The sequence below is a fragment of the Rhea pennata genome, chromosome 2 (genome assembly GCF_028389875.1).
Source record: "Rhea pennata isolate bPtePen1 chromosome 2, bPtePen1.pri, whole genome shotgun sequence".
In the NCBI taxonomy this organism is placed as follows: domain Eukaryota; kingdom Metazoa; phylum Chordata; class Aves; order Rheiformes; family Rheidae; genus Rhea; species Rhea pennata.
In genome coordinates this window covers 49,654,751-49,674,385 of record NC_084664.1, presented here as the reverse complement: position 1 = coordinate 49,674,385, position 19,635 = coordinate 49,654,751, and the positions used below count along the sequence as shown (strand labels likewise).

The 19,635-nt window shown below is 36.1% G+C and overlaps 1 protein-coding gene across 1 annotated transcript in view; it reads left to right on the top strand.

The window, feature by feature from the left end:
* Positions 1–19,635, top strand: part of ULK4 (unc-51 like kinase 4) — a 233,585-nt gene that overhangs the window by 52,421 nt on the left and 161,529 nt on the right. Inside the window, exons 20-22 of the mRNA XM_062569461.1 lie at positions 4,702–4,884; positions 11,356–11,483; positions 18,416–18,549. Of these exons, the coding sequence (XP_062425445.1) occupies positions 4,702–4,884; positions 11,356–11,483; positions 18,416–18,549 (445 nt within the window). The remainder of the gene's footprint in view (positions 1–4,701; positions 4,885–11,355; positions 11,484–18,415; positions 18,550–19,635) is intronic.

Sequence of the window (19,635 nt, the reverse complement as noted above, 5' to 3'; positions counted from 1 at the left end):
TGTGTTGAGGCAAAAAATTTCTTTAACATCTAGTGCTTGAATATATGCAAATCCACAGTATAAATGTGAAAATGGACAATATGAGTGAAAAACAACTGTTTCCAGCTAACATTATTTTTCTGTGAAGGCAGCAGACTTACCAAAGATCTTGCTTTTGCCTCAGGTAGTTACTGAGGTTAGAGTCATGCTAGAAGTAGGGCTTGTTTACAACTAACATAGTGGAGGGCTTTAGGTGAAAGCAGCAGCGAGAGGGACTCACAGAGCCAGAAACATTCATTCTTCTACATCTTTGGTCCAGTTGCCCTGTTTCTTCTTTTTCTGGTCTTACTGGAAATTATTGCTATCCACTAAGCAATTCTGGCCCCTCTGTTCAAACAAGTGTGCTTGTGTCTGAAGGTGTTCCTGGATTTTCCCTCCCACTCCTCGCTGTTTTGGGGATGGTGCTGTTTGTCAAATGGCTGAGATATGTAACTATGTTATATTACCTATGAAGTCAGCTGGCCCCAGTAAATTTCTAAAGTAATATATACTGAGGTAATCCTGTAATCCTTTTGCTGCTTTGTAGCAAAACAGTAATGGAACAAGAGGATGAACTTATTTATTAGATTTAATAGTCAAGGCCTAGTATAGATCATGGTTAGGTATTTATACTTCTGAGGTGTTTAGGATTACATTCTTAGCACTTGTTAAGTAAATGCTTGTTCAGATAATATTAAAATCTAGCACAAGCAGTGCTTTTCAGTTTTTACTAGTTGAAATTTACAGAGATTTCAGCAAGTCTTCTAGAAACGTCTAGTATGGGAACATTTAAGTACTGTACTGCAGAGATGAGTAGTGGGGGAAATATTTACGTTCCTTGTAATTAATGAAATCTGAAACAATAGAAAGCATTTATAGAAGATTGATTATAAACCTTGTAACATAATAATGTCTTCTTAGGTTATATTTTATAATTCTATACAATTTCTAATAATTCCAGTTTTTTATAGAGATATGTGGTCATTTTTGTTCTGCATAACTGTGTAAATTGAGATCATGTGTGCCATTATGTTTTATTGTGCATTCATTTTTGCCTGGTTTAAACGAATTCTGAAGAATTTTTCGTGATTGGTATCTATATTCACATGCAGAAATACATTTCTATTAAGAAATGTGTTGCATCTTCATCTGGAGCTAGCAGGCTGTCTGCGAAGTATACCAGCAGTAGGGCACTATGGAATTGTATTCATTATTATTTTAATCAGACATAAAAATATATGAAGAAGCTTCTTTGTCTTCAGTCTCTGGAGTTAAGAAATGACACTTTATGGTGTCCTGCCTGTCAGAGGTGGCAAACAGGAACTGTGCCTCAATATTTTTGCTCATTTTGGAGTCCAGCCTGCCCAAGGTAAGTATCACAGATTTTGCCTGTAGAAAATCTGTATCTTTTATCATTTTGCTAGAGTCAGAGAAGAAATAATTCTATAAGATGTCAAAGTGACATTCTGACCAGCTCAGTAGTAGGAACAATATTTTCTTTCCAGCATACTGAAAATTACATGCTCATTACATTTACTCCTACTTGCTGGAGTAGGGATAACTCCTGAAGTATAAGTCACTTAAAGAGAAACTAAGTTGGGAAAACTCAACACAATCATTCTGTTCTACCCCTCTCCCCCCAACTAATTGATGCTGAATAGTTTCTTTCAAGGGACTTGGGTATATCAGATGCATTAAAGCATTTGTTCTCAAACTTCAGAGACAGGATTCATCCCTTCAGGGTGCCCTCCATATCTAGCCACTATATGACCATGGATTGATGAGTAGGGTATATATGATGTTGGGGCTGGAGCTACAGGGAGAAAAAGGTGCTGGTAAAGACTGTGCAGAGAGCAAGGATAGAGGAAGTTTGTTCTAGAGGAGGCTCTGCCAATACCTTTCTCTCACTGTGATTGTTTCTTGTCCTAAGACCACTGCAGAGAGAAGGTGGTGTGAGGTCTTCTCTGCTCTTACCACTTCTTATCCTTGTTTTACAATTCCTGCTCCACCAATTTTTTACTTATCTTCATCTCGTAGGAAGTGCATATCTACTGAAGTGATTTAGAATACTTTGTTTCCTATCCCCCCATCCTCTGCTGTTCTGCTGAATTGTTGGTTTCACTCATACAGCATTGCACTCTGTGACCACCAAGGTGGTGGGAGGTTAAAGTTTCTTCCCATGGCTGTAGCGGGCTGGAGCTTTCCTGCAGTCCCTGAAACCGCAGCATGACCCCAGGGACCAGCACGTCTCCCCTGCAAATTTTGCCTGGAGGTCATCCGAAGGCCTATGGCTATGGCAAGCCATATTTGACTGTCTGCAGCAGATAGCTAAGGCAGTGGCAACATACATCATGTTAGCACACATTAGCACACCAAGTTAGCAGATGTTGCTTTCACACAGTCCACCCCTAGGTTCCAGCAATTCATTGATAATATGACCCTCAAGAAATATGTTTAGTGAGCTCGCTTACCTCCCATCCACTCATTTGAAAACTCAGACTAAAGGTGAAAGGCTAGATTGTATCCTTGGAAAATACAGCATGCTATGCCATGCGACTAATACTGTATGCTTCTGTTTTAAAAAAAAGCAGAGAGGTGAAAGGCAGCAATTCATAGAATCATAGAATCAGTAATGTTGGAAGAGACCCCTGGAGATCATCTGGTCCAACCCCCTGCTCAAGCAGGGTCACCTAGAGCATGTTAAGACAGGGTTGCATCCAGGCGGACCTTGAAGATCTCCAGAGAAGGAGACTCCACAATGTCTCTGGGCAACCTGTGCCAGTGCTCCGTCACTCTCACAGGGAAGAAATTCCCCCTCACGTTCAGGCGGAACTTCCTGAGGTTCAGTTTTTGCCCATTGCCTCTTGTCTTGTCACATGGGACAGCTGAAAAGAGTTTGTCCCCGTCCCCTTGACACCCTCCCTTCAGGTATTTATACACGTTGATAAGATCCCCCCTCAGTCTTTTCTTCCCCAGGCTGAAGAGACCCAGCTCTCGCAGCCGTTCCTCAGAGGGCAGAAGCTCCAGCCCTCTGATCATCTTTGTAGCCCTACACTGGACTCTCTCCAGTAGCTCCATGTCTCTCTCGTACTGGGGAGACCAGAACTGGACACAGTACTCGAGATGAGGCCTCCCCAGGGCTGAGTAGAGGAGCAGGATCACCTCCCTCGACCTGCTGGCAACGATCTTCCTGATGCACCCCAGGATACCATTGGCTTTCTTGGCCACAAGGACACACTGCTGGCTCATAGTCAACCTGTCATCCACCAGCACTCCCAGGTCCTTCTCTGCAGAGCTGCTCTCCAGGAGGTCAGCCCTCAGCTTGTACTGGTGTGTAGGGTTATTTCTCCCTAGGTGCAGGACTCTGTACTTGCCCTTATTGAACCTCAGGAGGTTCCTCTCTGCCCAACTCTCCAGCCTGTCCAGGTCTCTCTGAAGGGCAGCACAGCCCTCAGGTGTGTCAGCCACTCCTCCCAGCTTGCTATCATCAGCAAATTTGTTGAGGAGGCACTCTGTTCCCTCATCCAGGTCGTTGATGAATAAGTTGAACAGGATGGGACCCAGTCCTGAGCTGTGGAGGACTCCACTAGGCACAGGCCTCCAAATAGAGGTTTCTGGACTAGAAAAAACAAGGAAGAGGTACTGAGTAGATGAATAGCATCAATAAAATATCTGTCTACTTTTATTGTCTAAGAAACATGTATGTTCATTTTAAGTGGATTTGTCCTTTTTTTCTTCCTTCCATTTTTTCTTTTTTTAAGGACAATAAATGATATTTGAGGGAGGTGGAGTTGTTTCTTCACTTTGGTCATATATATTTGTGAAGGGAGAGTGTTTTCTTCAGTTATTTTCCTGTGCTTAGGAAGACCTAGTGCTGTAGTCACATCTGAGATATTAAAGGAGACAAGTTTTTATTGAAGTTTACTTTTATTATTAAAAGATTGGGTTGTCATTGAACCTTCTTCCTTTTCTTGACTAAGATTTTAGAGATGTGGAAGCTAGATCATTCTTGTCTCTGAAGCTCAACTTTTAGTTTCTGAACGTGTTAGATTTAAACTACTGGAATTTGTAAACCAACCATTTTGAGAATATATATGTTTACTGTACTAAACTGTTTGTTAACAAGTATCTAGATTTAAAGTAGTTTAACTGAGGCAAGTGGAACCTGTATTTGGATGGACTCTAGATAATAAACTGCTATATATTGCATTATGGTTGGAAATATACCAGGAGAAATGGGACAGAAGAAACTTACCTTTATGGTGACCTGGATTTCTGTGTGTCATCTCTGTTTCCTGCTGGCTGTGCTCCTTCCTAAATTCTCTACTAATTAAAAAAACAAACAAACAAACAAACAAACAAACAAAAAAATGTAAAACTGAAGCACAGACTGTGCCTCTCCATCGTTGTTATCTTCCAGAGGGAAAAGTGACAGATGTACTGCTACTTCATGTTGATGGACCAAAGATTTCAATTTCAGGTGCATAAGGTACATAGCAATACATCTCAAATTCCAGTTCTCTTAAAGAAAAGTAACTTTTTTCCCCTAATATTTATCTTATGACTGAAACCATGTGATTTCTCTCAATTATTGGAAAGTTGTCACTGTTTGTTTTTGTTTTCCATTACTTTAGTAAATAAAAATAGTGTTGTTTACTGAGGCTTTTGTTTCACTTTTTGTAGGCTTTATGCAGAGTTACTCGTTACTCACCCAGTGCTTTCCAGAGTGTTATTGAAAAAGTGGGATTAACAGCTGTACTAAATTCCCTGGCAACTGGAATATGCAGGATTCAGCAGTACATGCTCACCATGTTTTCTGCTATGTTGTCATGTGGGATGCATCTACAGAGACTGATTCAAGAAAAGGTTTGACTTCAAATTAATATTTTTCACAAAATGGCACAAAATTTCATTAGAAAGTTAAAGTTGCCTCTGCTATTGTTTTTGGTTTTCAGAACTCAGTGGCACTCAAGTTTGTGAATAGCAGGAAAAGAGGAACAGATATTTCCATTTTCTGGAAACTACGAAATGCAGAGTTAATGTTGTAATAGAGAAAAACTATTTTAAAGGTTCAATAATGTTCTCCAGAAATTGCTACTTAGGAAAAATGGTCACTTGTTTATGTAACATAGATTATTTATGTGTTTATACTTAAAACAAACAAAAATACGAAATAATGAGGTGTATAGTTTTCCCTTCTCCCTTGAAGATCCTCAAGAGCTAGTACTAATGGGTACCTAAATTGCTACTGCAGCTAGAATTCAATCCATTCAGAAAACTCTAGCCTGATGATAACTGATAATGGCCCCAAGGAAAAACAATGAGAAATGCAGGAGGACAGCTACTTTGACATAGCGTTCTTAAACATTTGAAAGGGAAAATAATGAGTGTCCTGATTGTATCTAAAACTGTACTTGGATTTTGCTCTCCTTAAAAGACCTTAGGCCAATTTGTAAGTGCAATGTCTTGCAGAAATCACTGTTTTATTAACTTAGGCAAGTTTTCTTTTTAATGTCACTGAATAAAACTGTAAGTTCTGATGTATGTCTAATACAATTTTTGGAAGAGATGATTAAAAGCTTTCTATTTTGATCATGAAATTAAATTATTTCACATTCTGTGCTTTAGAAAAAAGGGTGTTTATTTTTTGCCAGTAAGTTGGTATAGTTTACAAACAAAAGTAATTGATCTCTACTTGTAGAGAATAAAAATCACTAAGAAAATATGAACTCCTGCTAATATTTTCATCAGATCTTCTATTGTAATGTATGCTATAAATTGATACTCATCTTGACTATAAAAAATATATCAGGTTTTACTAGAGAGGAATTAGTTTAATGTCTTTATATATCATTTTCAAAATAATATTTAAATTAAAAAATATTCTGCTATCTTCCCCAAATCACTTCTTGCAGCCTAAGATTACTCATTCACTTCCTAAAATTCATTTCTGTGCCTTGCCAGAATTGCCAGCTCGTTCTTTCTAAGTGCATGTTAGTTGGCCTTAAGCTTTCCACCAATTCTGCTGCAACAATATTTAACAGCTGGCAAATTGTCCCATAATGTCCCATTTTCTAATAATGCACCTTATTGTTGGTTGGTGATATATTCAGAGAAGTATATTTAAAAAATACTCACTTGAATATTTAGAGAAAGAATACAGTGTGTAACAAGAATGACTGCATCACTATGTTTGCTATGAAGAATTCCTGGTTTACATAAGACTTATGTTGCTTTAAAAGACCCTCTTTCTGATATTGCAGTTCTTATGAATTATTTTTTATCAAAGCTTTGAGTTATATTAAAAATAATCAACTTTGAAACTCTTCAGTCTGCTTATACAAAATATAAAATGTTATCTTGGGATGCAGTACAGGAATTGCTGAAACTTCGTAGATTGAAAATTGCTGCTTAATCCTTAATGAAATGTCATAGATGTGTTGTGAAATAATATTCCAATTTTGCAGATTAGAAGGCTGAGGTATAGACAAATGCAGAAGTTTTTTCAGGTGCATGTATCAAACTAATGACAGGAGTAGGAATAGTACTCAAAGCTGTAACCCCTCCAAAAAGTCTTGTGCTTTAAAAACTGGATTTTGAAATGTTGGTAAAGGAGTCTAGCTCTATGGCATGTGACCACATTTGGCACCTCCATCTGCCTTCAAGCTACAGTAAGTCCCTATTTGTAGAACAGCTCTGTTAGCGCCTCAAAGTAGACTGTAGGATTTTGGAAGCACAGACCAGATTTCCATTTTCTTGAATAGGACCTAAAAATATAAGGACTGTCAGGTACTATTACAGTACAAGTAGTAATGTTTTTTTTATTGCTAAAAGCTGAAGTTAATAATCCATGCATTTCTCAATATTCTGTGAGCATGCCATGCAAGTCTCTCTTAACAAAAGAAAGGAAAAGAAAAAAGAAATTTATGTTGTGGGTCTCCAAAGTGTTCTTCATCTTGTAGAACTATTGTATAGTACAGTTAGAAGGACCTTAGTGTTATTCAGGAGGTAATGACAAGGTTCTGACTATCCTTTTAATACAACTGCAAACAAACGTATTAGAAGATACATAAAGATACAAATTCATCATGGAAGGCATTTAGCTCTGTATGTGCTTCTGGAAACTCTCTTGGCTCAAAAGATTGTTAGGCCTGTTTTCTGCTTCCTTCAAAAACAGAGATAAAACCAATTCCAAAGTAAAACGCCGAAGAAGAAATAGGAGAAATGCAATTGCTGGTCATCAATACTTGTATAAATCTTCAGAGAATTACAATAGGTAAAAAGGACTGTTTCCTCCCTACCTCCATCCCTCAGATACAATGCCTTTCTGTTTCTTGCCTTGGAAACAAAAAAGCTGAAATGATATTCTTAAAGTGTGTGTGTGTGGGTGGGAAAAACATAATCAAACATCTTTGGTACCCTATAGTGGTAGATAGTAACATTGCTAATTACTTTTGTCTGTCTGGAAAGGCTCATCTGTGAATGAATAAAAAGCACTGCTATCACTTTGAAAGTGGTTAGGTTCTTCCAGAGGTTAGACGATTTTTTTTTTGTTCCAATCAATAATAAGTAAAATTATTCAGATTTTTAAGTTAAAGAAAAGAAAAAGAAAAGAAAAAGAGTACATCTAGCTTGCTCTTACTGTGACCTGCAATGCTTTTCCCTCATGCACTGCAAGGGTTGGTTGTGATTCTCTTTTCCACTGTTATTTTTTCATTAGTTGGAATCTTTAATTTCTTCTGATGTAACACTTTCATAATTATTCACTGAGTGAAACAACCCTGATTAACTTCACCTTCTAGAAAGTCACCAGCCTGCATATTGGATCCACCTCAATGGCCAGCTTGTTTTTAGGGCTACTTGGGTCAATAGGCAGGAGTTGGCTACCATCTCTGCTGCTGCTGTTGTACTTGGGTGTGGATACTGATGGGTTTTGGTCACTCCTGTAAGTCACATCCTCATGTGACTCGGCAATACTGCTCCAGAAGGTCAGGATGCCTCTTACCCAGCCTCCCGCCCTGCACTTTGAGACCTGACATACTGAAAGCTAACAGACTTTGCAAAAGGTTTTCTAACTCTGGATTATTTTTATTGCGTATTCTGTGTTTTTTTTTTTTTTTTTTTTTGATTATGTCACCAGAAAGAATCTGAGAACTCCATATTTATTTCCATACCAAAACCATGCCAAAGGTATAGCAATAGGTTGCCACAATTACATTATTCCTCTACTTTCACAGATTATTAGTCATAGTCTCTTTTTATCTCTGTCATGTCCAATGATGGCATTGGGAAAGAAAAAGGTATTTACAATATTGCTGTCATTTTCAGTTACCTTTTCTGAGTCTTTGCTTTTTACCTGAAAATGGGCAAGTAGCAACCTCTGATGTTGATGCTTTTGTCAATATCAGTATGTATTAATAAGAGGTATAAATATTTTTAGTAAAATCTTTAACTTAGCTTTTAAGATAATATTATTGAGGTATTTGCAATGCATAAAAAGAAAACTTGAAAGTACACAACAGTACAAAAAAAATTGCTATGGCTATGGCAACTTAGTTTCTTGTATAGTAAAATAATAGTCTACCTATTTTCCCCTTTTGTTTAAAAAAAGAAAGAAAAATAAATTTCCTTTTTGTCATAGATTTTAAATTTTCTTTGCTCTATTACTGACAATCTTGACTTAAAATGATGATCTTGTTACAAGAGACAGTGTATTCACTTGCAATGAAAAGAATGTCCTTAGCCTGCAGAGTCTCCATGGATACATCAAAGAGTTGCAGGGCAAGGAAGAATAGTATAACAGTGAAACAATTAATAATTAATGTAATAGAGAGTATTTTATCAATTTTGGCTTTTCTGATATGTCAGGTTTTGCAGGTCAGCAAAGACCTGCTACAGACTTTCTTTGGATAAACTGTTGCTGTTTTGCAGTCTCCAGACAAAAAAAATATTGCATTTATTTCTTAAGCCAGATCATTAGAAGACTCCAGATAGGTCTGATGTAGATAATTTTAATTGACTATGTTGTCTTAACCCATGGTAACTCCCACAAATAATATTAAAATGTTCTTGCTTTCCAGAGCATGAAGACTACGAATAGATGTAATCACCTGTGTTTTGGCTTGGAGTTGCATGTGTCCGTGTTATGTTGACGCTTTGGTCTATCAGTGTTAGCAGGCAGGATGTTGCATTATATATGTGCTTACTCCAAGTGTGAGGCTTTACAGTTTCTTATCTTTCTCTTTTTTTGGCTGTTCTGGATTATTTCGTACAAAAATAAACATTTTGCTAAAATTTCAGCCTTTGCTTTTAGTTGGTCGTATTTCAGAAATTTCCCCCGTAGGTTCTCACGAGAAGAACTAAAAGTCATGCTCCATGATACATTGACATGTTTAGAGCAATGAACTTTAAATTGTCTGTGCTAATCAGCCACAAGATTAAGAACACTTTTGTTTTTGAACTAAATTACAAAAATACAGCAAAAGAGTTATAAAATATATGATAATTCATTCTTCTGGGATTTCTGTAGTTATTGTCTGTGCTGACCTCTTTTGCAGAAAGCATTAAAATGGAATCTAAGTGGAATCTGATGGCTTATGCAACTTTTACATTCCTGTTCTCTCTTCCAGTCTCTGTAAAGAGGCGTAGTTAATTCTTGCAAAAGCTGCCTCTACTAAATATTATTCAGTTCTGGTTTTTAGCTTTAAGAGAATGAAGTTGTCTTCTTTCAGTTATTCTGTCAGTAAAAGCGGGTTGGAGTGGTAGTGTTAAAACATGCATCATATTTCATGATTTAAAACATTGTATACAACTTGCAGGCACACAGTAGGTGGTTGTGTAGTTCTGTAGTATCACTCACTCTACAGCCAAGTCAGATGCAGATGCTGTTCAAATGCAGTTTCTGTTAATGAGGCTGTTCATACTCGGTCTATCTCCTGGACAGGGTCAGTTGACTTGACTCATTTATTTTAATTATGAATCTTTTGGGGAAGGAGAGAGTAGGAGTAGGGTTTCTGTTTTCAGCATGAGATGTTCTGATCAGTTGATCCACAAATGCCGTTGATGTTGCCAACAGAGACATCTTTGGAGATTGATTTATTTACCGGATAGCCCAACTAGTCTTTCTACAAGAAGAGCATGGATCAGGAGCAGATCTTTTTTTTTATTCTTCAGAGATAGAATATCCTACAAATGGCTCTCACTTTTTTTCTTCTTTTTCTTCAGGAAATACTAAGTTACTTGGTAGAGCATAATGATTGCCATCTTAAGTTTTTTACAACTAAGAATACTTAACTCTGCTTTCATAATACAGGATCTCATCATTTTTCTTCTTGCCACTGATTCTCAGTTTTGTTCCCTTGGAAGTTGAGGCAGTACATGTGAATCTTGGATCTTTTCATGTGTCAGTCCATGTTCTGGAAGTTAAGAAGGAAAATCTTCCCAATATACAGGGCAAAGCAGAGAAAAAGCTGGAATTTCAGAATCCAGTCAGCTAATCATTGTTAAACTTTTCCAAGGGAAATTTTTTGTGAAGTGGTTTGTTATTCTCTCTTCCTCATCATCATGGTTAAACTTTTTAAATGTTGATTTCATTTGGATTTAGGGAGGATGGAGTTAGCTGGGATCTTAGGATTTTATACATTGACTTTAGGAATGGAGAGTGGTCTGTGGGTGAGGAAACTCTTGGCTCATTACTGCTTACAGTTCATTCTTATTTGAGTTGTTCCTTAAAAGGTGTTCTTTACTTCATGAACCAAGAATAAAATGAGATAATATAATCTAAGGAGGTAGAAACAGGACTACCGTCCATTTGGAGCACTTTATGTTTAATTTAGGGTGTGATGTATAAATGATTGTATTCGACAAAGGTATTTTTAATTTTCCTGCACATATGGGAATTAAAAGGTAAATATTTCATTGAATTGTGATGATATATACATATTTTAAAAGCACATCAGTCATATTCTAAAATAATTATATTGAAGTGTCATATGTTTATCCTTAAGGTAGGAATATTTTTTAGCTGTAAGTTCCATCATGTTTTATAATGCATTATGTAGCACTGTGGACACAGTACAGAAGATAGCTTTTGCTTGCTGCAGCTCTTGAAGTTGTACAAAGTAGCTTTGCTTTGAGCCAATCTATCTTGGACAAAATACTTCTATTTAGTACTACTTGGTGAAATTTTTGGCTATAAAAATGGTATGAAAAAGACTTTAGCAATACACAATGCAAATTAAAAGAAGGAAATTTTAAATGTATATGGTGATAAAATATAGTAAAATGAACTATTTTTCATGAAATAATATTAATGCATTTGTGTTTATTCCCACGAAGGATTTTGTGACTACAATTATTCGTTTATTTGAAAGTCCTTCAACTTTCATTCGAGCAAAAGCCTTTCTGGTCCTGTTACAAGTTTTAATTAATAACAGAGATATGTTGCTACTCAGTTGTCAAGCAAGGTAAGATGATAATAAAACATAGATATGTGATATTTATTTCCAAAGTTATACTGAAATGCTTTTAAATATGTGATATTCTTGAGTCAGTATTCTAGAAGTGAACAGTTTTCTGTATAATATGAATCCCTTTATGAGAATATCAAGAAAAGAGTTATCTGTTTTGTATTTGGTCACTAGGTTATGTTTACTCACAAGAGGAAGTCACTTGCCCTAAAGGGGCATAGGTTAAGGCCTGTAAATCTTTGCAAACTAAGTTTTCTGTGTTGTGATGCTGTTCTGGTGTGTAACAGCTTTGCTACTGTGATGTGACAGTACTGCCTCCAGCTTTGGAACTGGCTTGGGTGTTTTGCTAGGAGCCATAGTGCACAGCATGAAATATTTTGTGGGTCATATACAAATATCAGTTTTCTAGTACTAAACAGCTCTAGAAGAAAATAATCCAATAAATGAAAATAAAACAATAACTAAAGGAATAACAAGTTCAGAGAAGAGAGAGAGCAAGGAGAAAAAAGTGTAGAAAAAGAGCCATTGCTGTGCTAATTAGAACCCAAGATGATCAAATAATGCTGTTCTGCTTTGAATAGCATGGTTATTTTAAAATCAGCATGTTACATATAAAATAAGCATGTTATAAGTGCGAATGTAATAGCTGTATTAGTTTTTCTTGTAACTCATTAATGAATAAAAAGGAGATTCTTAACATTCCTTGTTTAAATATAATAATGGAAGTCCGATAGGTAAAATTGCAGTACGTGTTAATGTAAAATACTGCATTTTTTAACTGAAAATAATTTGCCTAAGGAATTACAATAAAGACATTAACAATTGCTGATAGATGTAGGAGTCTCTTTATATGTTCAAACTCAGTGAACAGTAGGAGATAATATGCAATTTAATGTACAAAAGAGAAGATTAAGGAAGCTGAAATTCACTATACAAGCTAGGCTGCTATAGACTTTTGTAATGCTAGGTTGAAAGTAACAACATAGATACAGACGTCTGAATTTTTATTCCAGCTATATGCATTTCATAAAAGTATAATTTCTGAGTTAAAGCTTTCTCTATTACCTGTTCCCATCCTGCCTTATTTTTAATGTTCATTTTTTGTATATGCCAGTACTTATACTTTCTGCACACTTAAAATAAGGCCCTCGAAGAGAATTAATTACCTGAAGATCTATTACATCTATTACTAGGCATGGCCTATTGGTCTTCTATGTCTCAGGCTGTCTTAGAAACCTAGTCCTTTTGACTGAGAAAAAGAAAAGGAAAGTTTGGAGCTCAGTCAAATGGGAAAGCATGGAAATGGAAAGCTGGGGGGAACAGTGACTCTCACAAGTCAGCGATTTGGGGGAACCCTCCTTTCCCCCTCCTGCTCCCCTCCCCCTATTTGAAATTGTATCAAACTTAGGAGAAGGGGAGATGGGTGTGGACCTTTTTGACTTGTGTGATCTACTGCCCAAAGTTGCAGCTCTATAAAATAAAAAATAGATCTGTATTAACATCCTTTAGATATCTTCATTCTTTTTTTACTAGCAGAAGTTGACTAAAAACTGGTCCTTGAATTGTTGGGGCAAACTGCCTGTATAGGTGCTCAGAGCATGCAAGACATCTATTCCTTTATCAGAGCTCTGTCAGTTTCTGTGAACTTAGTGAACTGAAGAACCTCTTGTAGGAGAGGAGATGACCAGTGAGAGACTTCTTGCTTTAAGTTCAGTCATCGGGCAGCAGGTCATCTTAGGAGCATGCATTTCTTTCACGTATCCTGATGCTGGTGAAGTTGTGGCTGAACATAGTTGATACCTAGAGCTGATTTTAAAGATGTGAATTAAGAATTGAGGATAAATGTTAGTGATACAAGGGAACACGTGAATTTTATAAAGCAGTACTTAAAGACCTTGAGAGGTTACAGTCTATCTCTCTGATCTATGTCAAGGTCTGAAACATATCCTTTAAAATGTTTTAGTGAATATTGGTGGAGATTCCCTAACTTCCTTTTGTTGGATTTTCTAACTGTTAGCTGTTTTTAACATTCAAAAGTTCATGTTGACATCTCACTGAAATTTCACTTCTATAGGTTAAGATCAGGCAACACAAAAAACAATTTAGACACTTTCCTTTTGCAGTGACTTCTGTCTTTGAAGACTCTTGTCATGTCTCTGCTCAGTCTTCTGAACTTTGATTAGAACTTTTCTTTCTTCCTACTGATTGCGCTTTATAAGTGAGCAGTTCTTAATCTTTCTAATTATTGGACTTCATTCCCATTACTCAGTGCTGATAACTCTCTGAAATTCTCCCGTCTTTCCTCCACTCTTCCAGCAGTTCTCAGTGCTTCTTCCTGCTATCTTCTGGTCTTATCTTCATCACAGAAAGGCTTACTAGCTAGGTTGCCATTTATCTCGCCTTGATATCTTTCACCTTGAATATCACTGTATACTACTGATAAGGTGCAAGTCATTTACTGGCAAATAAAGTTTAAGACCCCTTGTCATTATTGCCAATGAGCCACATTGTTATTGAAGTGAATTGCCTAAAGCTGGATACAGTAACACAGCTAAGGTTTTATCAGTGGTGAGTGGAGTGAAAAGATTATTTCACATGTCTTATAGATGACACTTCTGTATGTATTTCCCCAGTATGTTGTTTCTCTTTTTTGGGATCTGATGTCACTGACTTATGCTCACTTTGATCCATTTTTGGGACTGGCACAAGTGTAGAGGGAGCAGAGAGCTGCCTTCAGCAGCAAAATGCACAGAGTGGCAAAAATCAACTCAGAGATGAGCTTTGGCTGTTCTAGTTGTTTCTAATATTACTGCTGCCTGTTGCTTGTTTGCCAGAAGTTCCTTCCCTTAAAGCAGGGCTGCCAAACAGTAATGTGCCCTTTAATTCTGTTCATAGTATGGCATCTTAGCAGTAACCTGGTTTCTTCTGCTCATTTGCTTTTTGAGCTACTGTGGTCAACTAGAGGCTGGAGAAACTTGCATCTTCAGTGAGTGAAGTGAGAGGGAGTTTCCATCAAATGTCCTGAGGGAGAATTTGAATACAATAATGTCTCAGTTCTCCAAAGCTGAATCCACTAGTCTTAGTTGTCACTGCCCTCTGTTATCCTTTCAGTTCTGTTATCCTTACATTATACAATTGCTATTCATGTTACTCAGATAAGGTTTCTGTGCATAGGTGATGATGAATCTAGCATTCATTCCAACCATGTGCTCCAAATCTCCTTCCCAGCTTGTCATTCCTCATGGTGAATCTTGAATTTTTTGACAAATTGATTATGTACTCATTTCACTGAAACAATATTTTCTTCTCCTTATGCTCACCTTTTCTCTCTACATCTCTCCAGCATCCATATTTTCTACCATTCCTGTTTCATTTTGTTTCAGAACTGTGTTCTAGTTTCTAGACTGTCAGCGTGTCTTTGGGCCACAAAAGCTCTCCAAGTATAGAACCATCTATATGCTAATAAGGACAAATACTTTTATGTGTTGAACTTAACATGTGGTTTCTTTGTCCTTAAACAGAGTTCTTTTTATCAGCAAATCATTTTTCCCACCACATTGCCAGTGTGAATAAGTATTCAATGCATGGTGATGGCACTCAGATACTTCACTTTTAAGACTGTCTGATCAGATTCATTGTAAAAAAATCGAGAGGGATAATATAATAAAGTTATTTCAGGTGTCTGATATTTTTCTATTATTCTTTTAATCTGGTAGTACCAATCAGTGTACAAAATCTTCATGTTTATACAAAACCTTTCTTTTCTTGGTATTAAAAAATAAATAGTAAAGGTTTTCTTGGATAATTCCCATCCCTTATTTTTTAACTCCTGGGAGCATGTGTCAACAGAGTCATAACTTTAATTTTACCCTTCATATGAAAGCAAAGGTCTGACATGCACATCTTCATAGAAATATAATTGAACTGCAAATTCAAAGTTTCTCTTGAATGACCAGAGTACAGTGTCAGAGTTACTTAACTATACAATCTATACTATACAATCATATCTGTTTTTACATAATACATATTACACTAGTATTCTGCTGTTATTTTTAGTTCTTGATTTTTTAGACTATATTATCTGTTTAGTTATTGAGTTGCACTTTTTTGAACACACTGAAGAAGTGCCCCTTGAGTACCTTTTCAGTTTCCAATATAATTTCCATGCTTTTTAGGAAGTAAAAATATTTTGTAACAGTATAAGTAATTTAAAATTTAAATTTTTGTATTCAGTGTTTAGTTCATATGGTATTTTCATAGCCTAAGTTCAGTTCAGTACAAAGCTGTTTATTTTGTGAGATGTATATTGTTCCAAGACTTTTGAAACAAAAATGATGCTGTTAGGAAGAACTTTGGAAAGGAACTCATAGTCGCTAATAGAGTTCTGCTCATAAATTAAACAGCAAATTTTATTTCAAAGTCCTCAATTTTTAACTACTCTTTGACTTCTAATGTTTGAATTACTAATTTCTCTGTTGCGCACATGCAATTTCTGTCATTGTGTCCTCAATTTTGAAGGCAGCTAAAATTCCTTTCTTAGTTCTGTAAGCTTCACTTCCTATCTGATTATACATAACCTTTTTTTTCAAATGAGAAGAAAAAATGTTGTTGCAGTAATTTGCAGAGAATGCTGTAAATACATGGCTTTTCAAAGAGGAATTAATTTGCTTCCAAACTACTTCCATACTTTGTGAAGTAGTGCGTCTGTGTGGTATACATTGTGGTAGATTGACTAAATTGGAAACTGCAGTACACTGATTCTTAAGAGAGAAATAAAATGATTGTTATTATTTAAAAGTTAGGAAATGCTAAAATAAAGCATGTATGAACTATTTCCTGAGCATAAATAAGACTAGTGGAGAAAGAACACGTAAAACTGATGTTCTACCATTCTCTAAAATTTCTCTGGTTCAATTAAAAAGGGAATTGTTCTACAAGTTCTACAAGATTTAATGAAAACTAATGGGACTCAGCACTTAAAAACACCTTTTCAAGTGAAGTGGCTAAATATGGCCTAAGAATATAAATCCAGATACCCAGTTCTGAAGTGTTGGCAAGTGTTAAGAATGTAGTTGTTCTTAAAAATATACAACTTTAATCTATTAAAAAGTTTGATTTCTTTGGAAACTTTATTAGATTATCAAAACATACCATCATTCTTTAATCTGCAACTGCTTTTCCTAGAATAGAGCAATTGTTGTCATATAAAAGTTAGGAAATAAAAGAATTCAAATTTGCCAGAAATTATAATTCTCAATCTTTTACAGTGGTGCATATAGAACAAATGATTAAGGAATGATATAATATTAAGCATTTATAAAATATTTGTGAATTTACTAGCATGCAAAGAATAAAAATGCTGAAAGCTTGGACTGTTTGGGGTTTTTTTTGTGTGTGTACAAACTCACTGGTGTTCATATCATCCTCATATTTTTGTTCGTGTGTTATTGAGTGTAAGATGTGTGTTATATGAATTGAATAAAAGTAGTATTTCTGTAAGCCCAATTTTGCATATTAGAACAGGGAGATTCTTGAGGCAATAAAGCAGCTAGTGAATAGTTCTACAAATGCCTGAGCGATTTGTCAGGTTTGTCAGAGTCGGGTTTTCAATAGTTCTCATCTACCAAACATATCAAAATTCGTTGTAATTGACTACAATTTTCAGAGACAGGAAAAACAGATGATGTCCATATAGCTGAACGTATTGCCTCTAGACTGTTGCAGATGTGGAAGGTAGCTACTGAACAGGTCATTTGGTTTATCTCCATACTTGTCTCTGTAGCACAGTTCAGGAAGGAGCCAGTGAGTTGTGGTATTCCATAATATTCACATGTTGTTTAGAAGCCTAATTCTGCAAAATATGTTCTTGTGTAATCGTATTTCATTGAGTATACCAGCTTTATGATGGAAATACACACTTGCTAGGATAAAAGATTCTGTCTGAGTCCTACAGTTCTGTTGAATACACTTGAAACAGTTGTCATTTATTCTCATACTTGTAGAAAAGAGCATTGATCTTAAGAATGTGCAAGAAAAGGGATAATACTGAAGTATGTTCTTAAAATCCAGAGCATACATTTCACTCAGCAGTGACTAATGGTTCTGTGCACCTCACACTCGGGGAGTTTGAGTATGAAACAAAGATGTCAATATTAGGCCCCTGAAGGGCCTCCTGTCTATTCAAAAGAGCATTTTTAAACATTGCCTGAAGCGTTCTGTTACAGGTGTATTTTTAAAGCAATCTCTTGCAAGTTCACCAAGGACTAATAAATCAGTTACTATAGCTTACTCTGAAAAGTGCCATTATGCAAAATAGCATAGCATTACAGCAAGTATCAGTTAGAATGTAAGCGGGGAGTTTGCCTTAAGAAGTCTTAAACATCTAATTACCAGGGAAAGGATGTAAGGCTAGTTAGACTTTGGATCTGTTTTGGTATTGCCATTCTTACTTGTACTGACAATAATAGGCTGTAATAAGTGGGGTTTTTTTTGTTTTTTTGGTTTTTTTTCCCCTGGATTGGAAGTTTGATCGCTTATTACTTAAACTATACTTGCTTTTGGAATTCTTATATACTGGAAAAATTGTCTTTAATCTTTGCTTGTATTATATGTTTTGGTCCTAAGTTTCAAAATGAAGTGGATTTTAAAATTAGTCTCTCCCTATCTAAGTCTGAGGAGGGATTCACTCTGTATGTTAGCGTCATGTCTTTGTTTAAACTAGTAAGGTGTTTTTGCTGGCTGTTCCATGTCATGATAATTTGTGTTATTTTTAAATTTGATTTATTCAAAAGGGAAAATCCGAAGTTTCAACAAAATGACCTCTCATAAGAAAAAAATGATACTGTATCTCAAAAATACTACTAAAGCAGATGTTTCCAGTATCTGTGGTTATAATCAAGATGTAATGTTTTGCACTTGCTTAAATGTAGACTTGTGATGTATATCGAAAGAGACAGCAGAAAGGCCACACCAGGAAAAGAGCAGCAAAGCAGCAATGAATACCTGTCAAAATGCCTGGATCTTCTCATCTATCACATTGTACAAGAACTGCCGGGAATTCTAGGTAAATCGAGTTGGTTACTGAACAAATCTTACCTTTTCATACTTCCTTGAGAAATATTTAAGTATCTCCTTACATATAAAGGTGGAAAGATGGTATTTTCTGATTACATAAAGTTTGCATGACATCAGCTTCACTAAGTTTCTTAGTTATATCGTGATCAGATGTTTTGCATTGGAATGTTCAATGCCTGATTTCCTATGTTGGTGCTTAGTATTTGTTGGATGGTAAGCCAGTTAGGTGGACAGCTCAGTCAGGATGGAGACCCAGATGTACAAGATACTTTTTCAATATTCTAAAGATATTCCAAAGACAGAAAAAGCTTAAGAGCAAACTTACCTTATAAAGCACAGAGCAAGGAGAGATGCAATAGGACATATCTGTGAGTACGTGTTTATTGTTTGGACTGAAATGTATATGTTGAGTATGTGCTTCAGGCAATTTTTCTGAAAAATTTCAACCTTGATACTTCCATTTTTATAGATATAAATATATCTGTATCTGTAGATATGTAGCAGAAATTGGCTACCCTGCGCTTAAGAAAAGATGGCAAAATTTTCTCTGAGAGAGCATCAGTGCTTCTTCATCCCGTCCTTCATGTTTAGGAATAAAGACTTAAAGTTTCAGCAAAATAGCCGTTGTGCGAAAGATAACACATTTGGCCAATTTTGTGAAAATCTACACAAAATTGTATGAGCATTTCAGCCTGTGAAAAGATGAAAAGCTACTTGGCAATTTGTACAGGTCATACATGTTCAAATAGAAATTTGCTTGGGTTTAGCAGCTAAATTTGTTGTGCTTAAATATGCTGAGACCTGTCATAGGTGGATGAGATACTGGGGAAGGGAGGACTGGTAGAAGGAACAGTGAAGGCGTGTGTGTGAATATGACAAAACTTGCATGTTACAGGGGGTAATTTGGACTGATTGGGCAACTAGTGAAGAAACTGAAGTAGAAAGGAATTAATTTGAGAATCTGAGGCAATAAAGAGAAAATGATGAAGCAGAATGAGAATTTTGGCCATTTAAACAAAAATAAAGAACCTTGAAAAAATTAACAAGGGTCTACTGGCAAGATGTGAACATACTA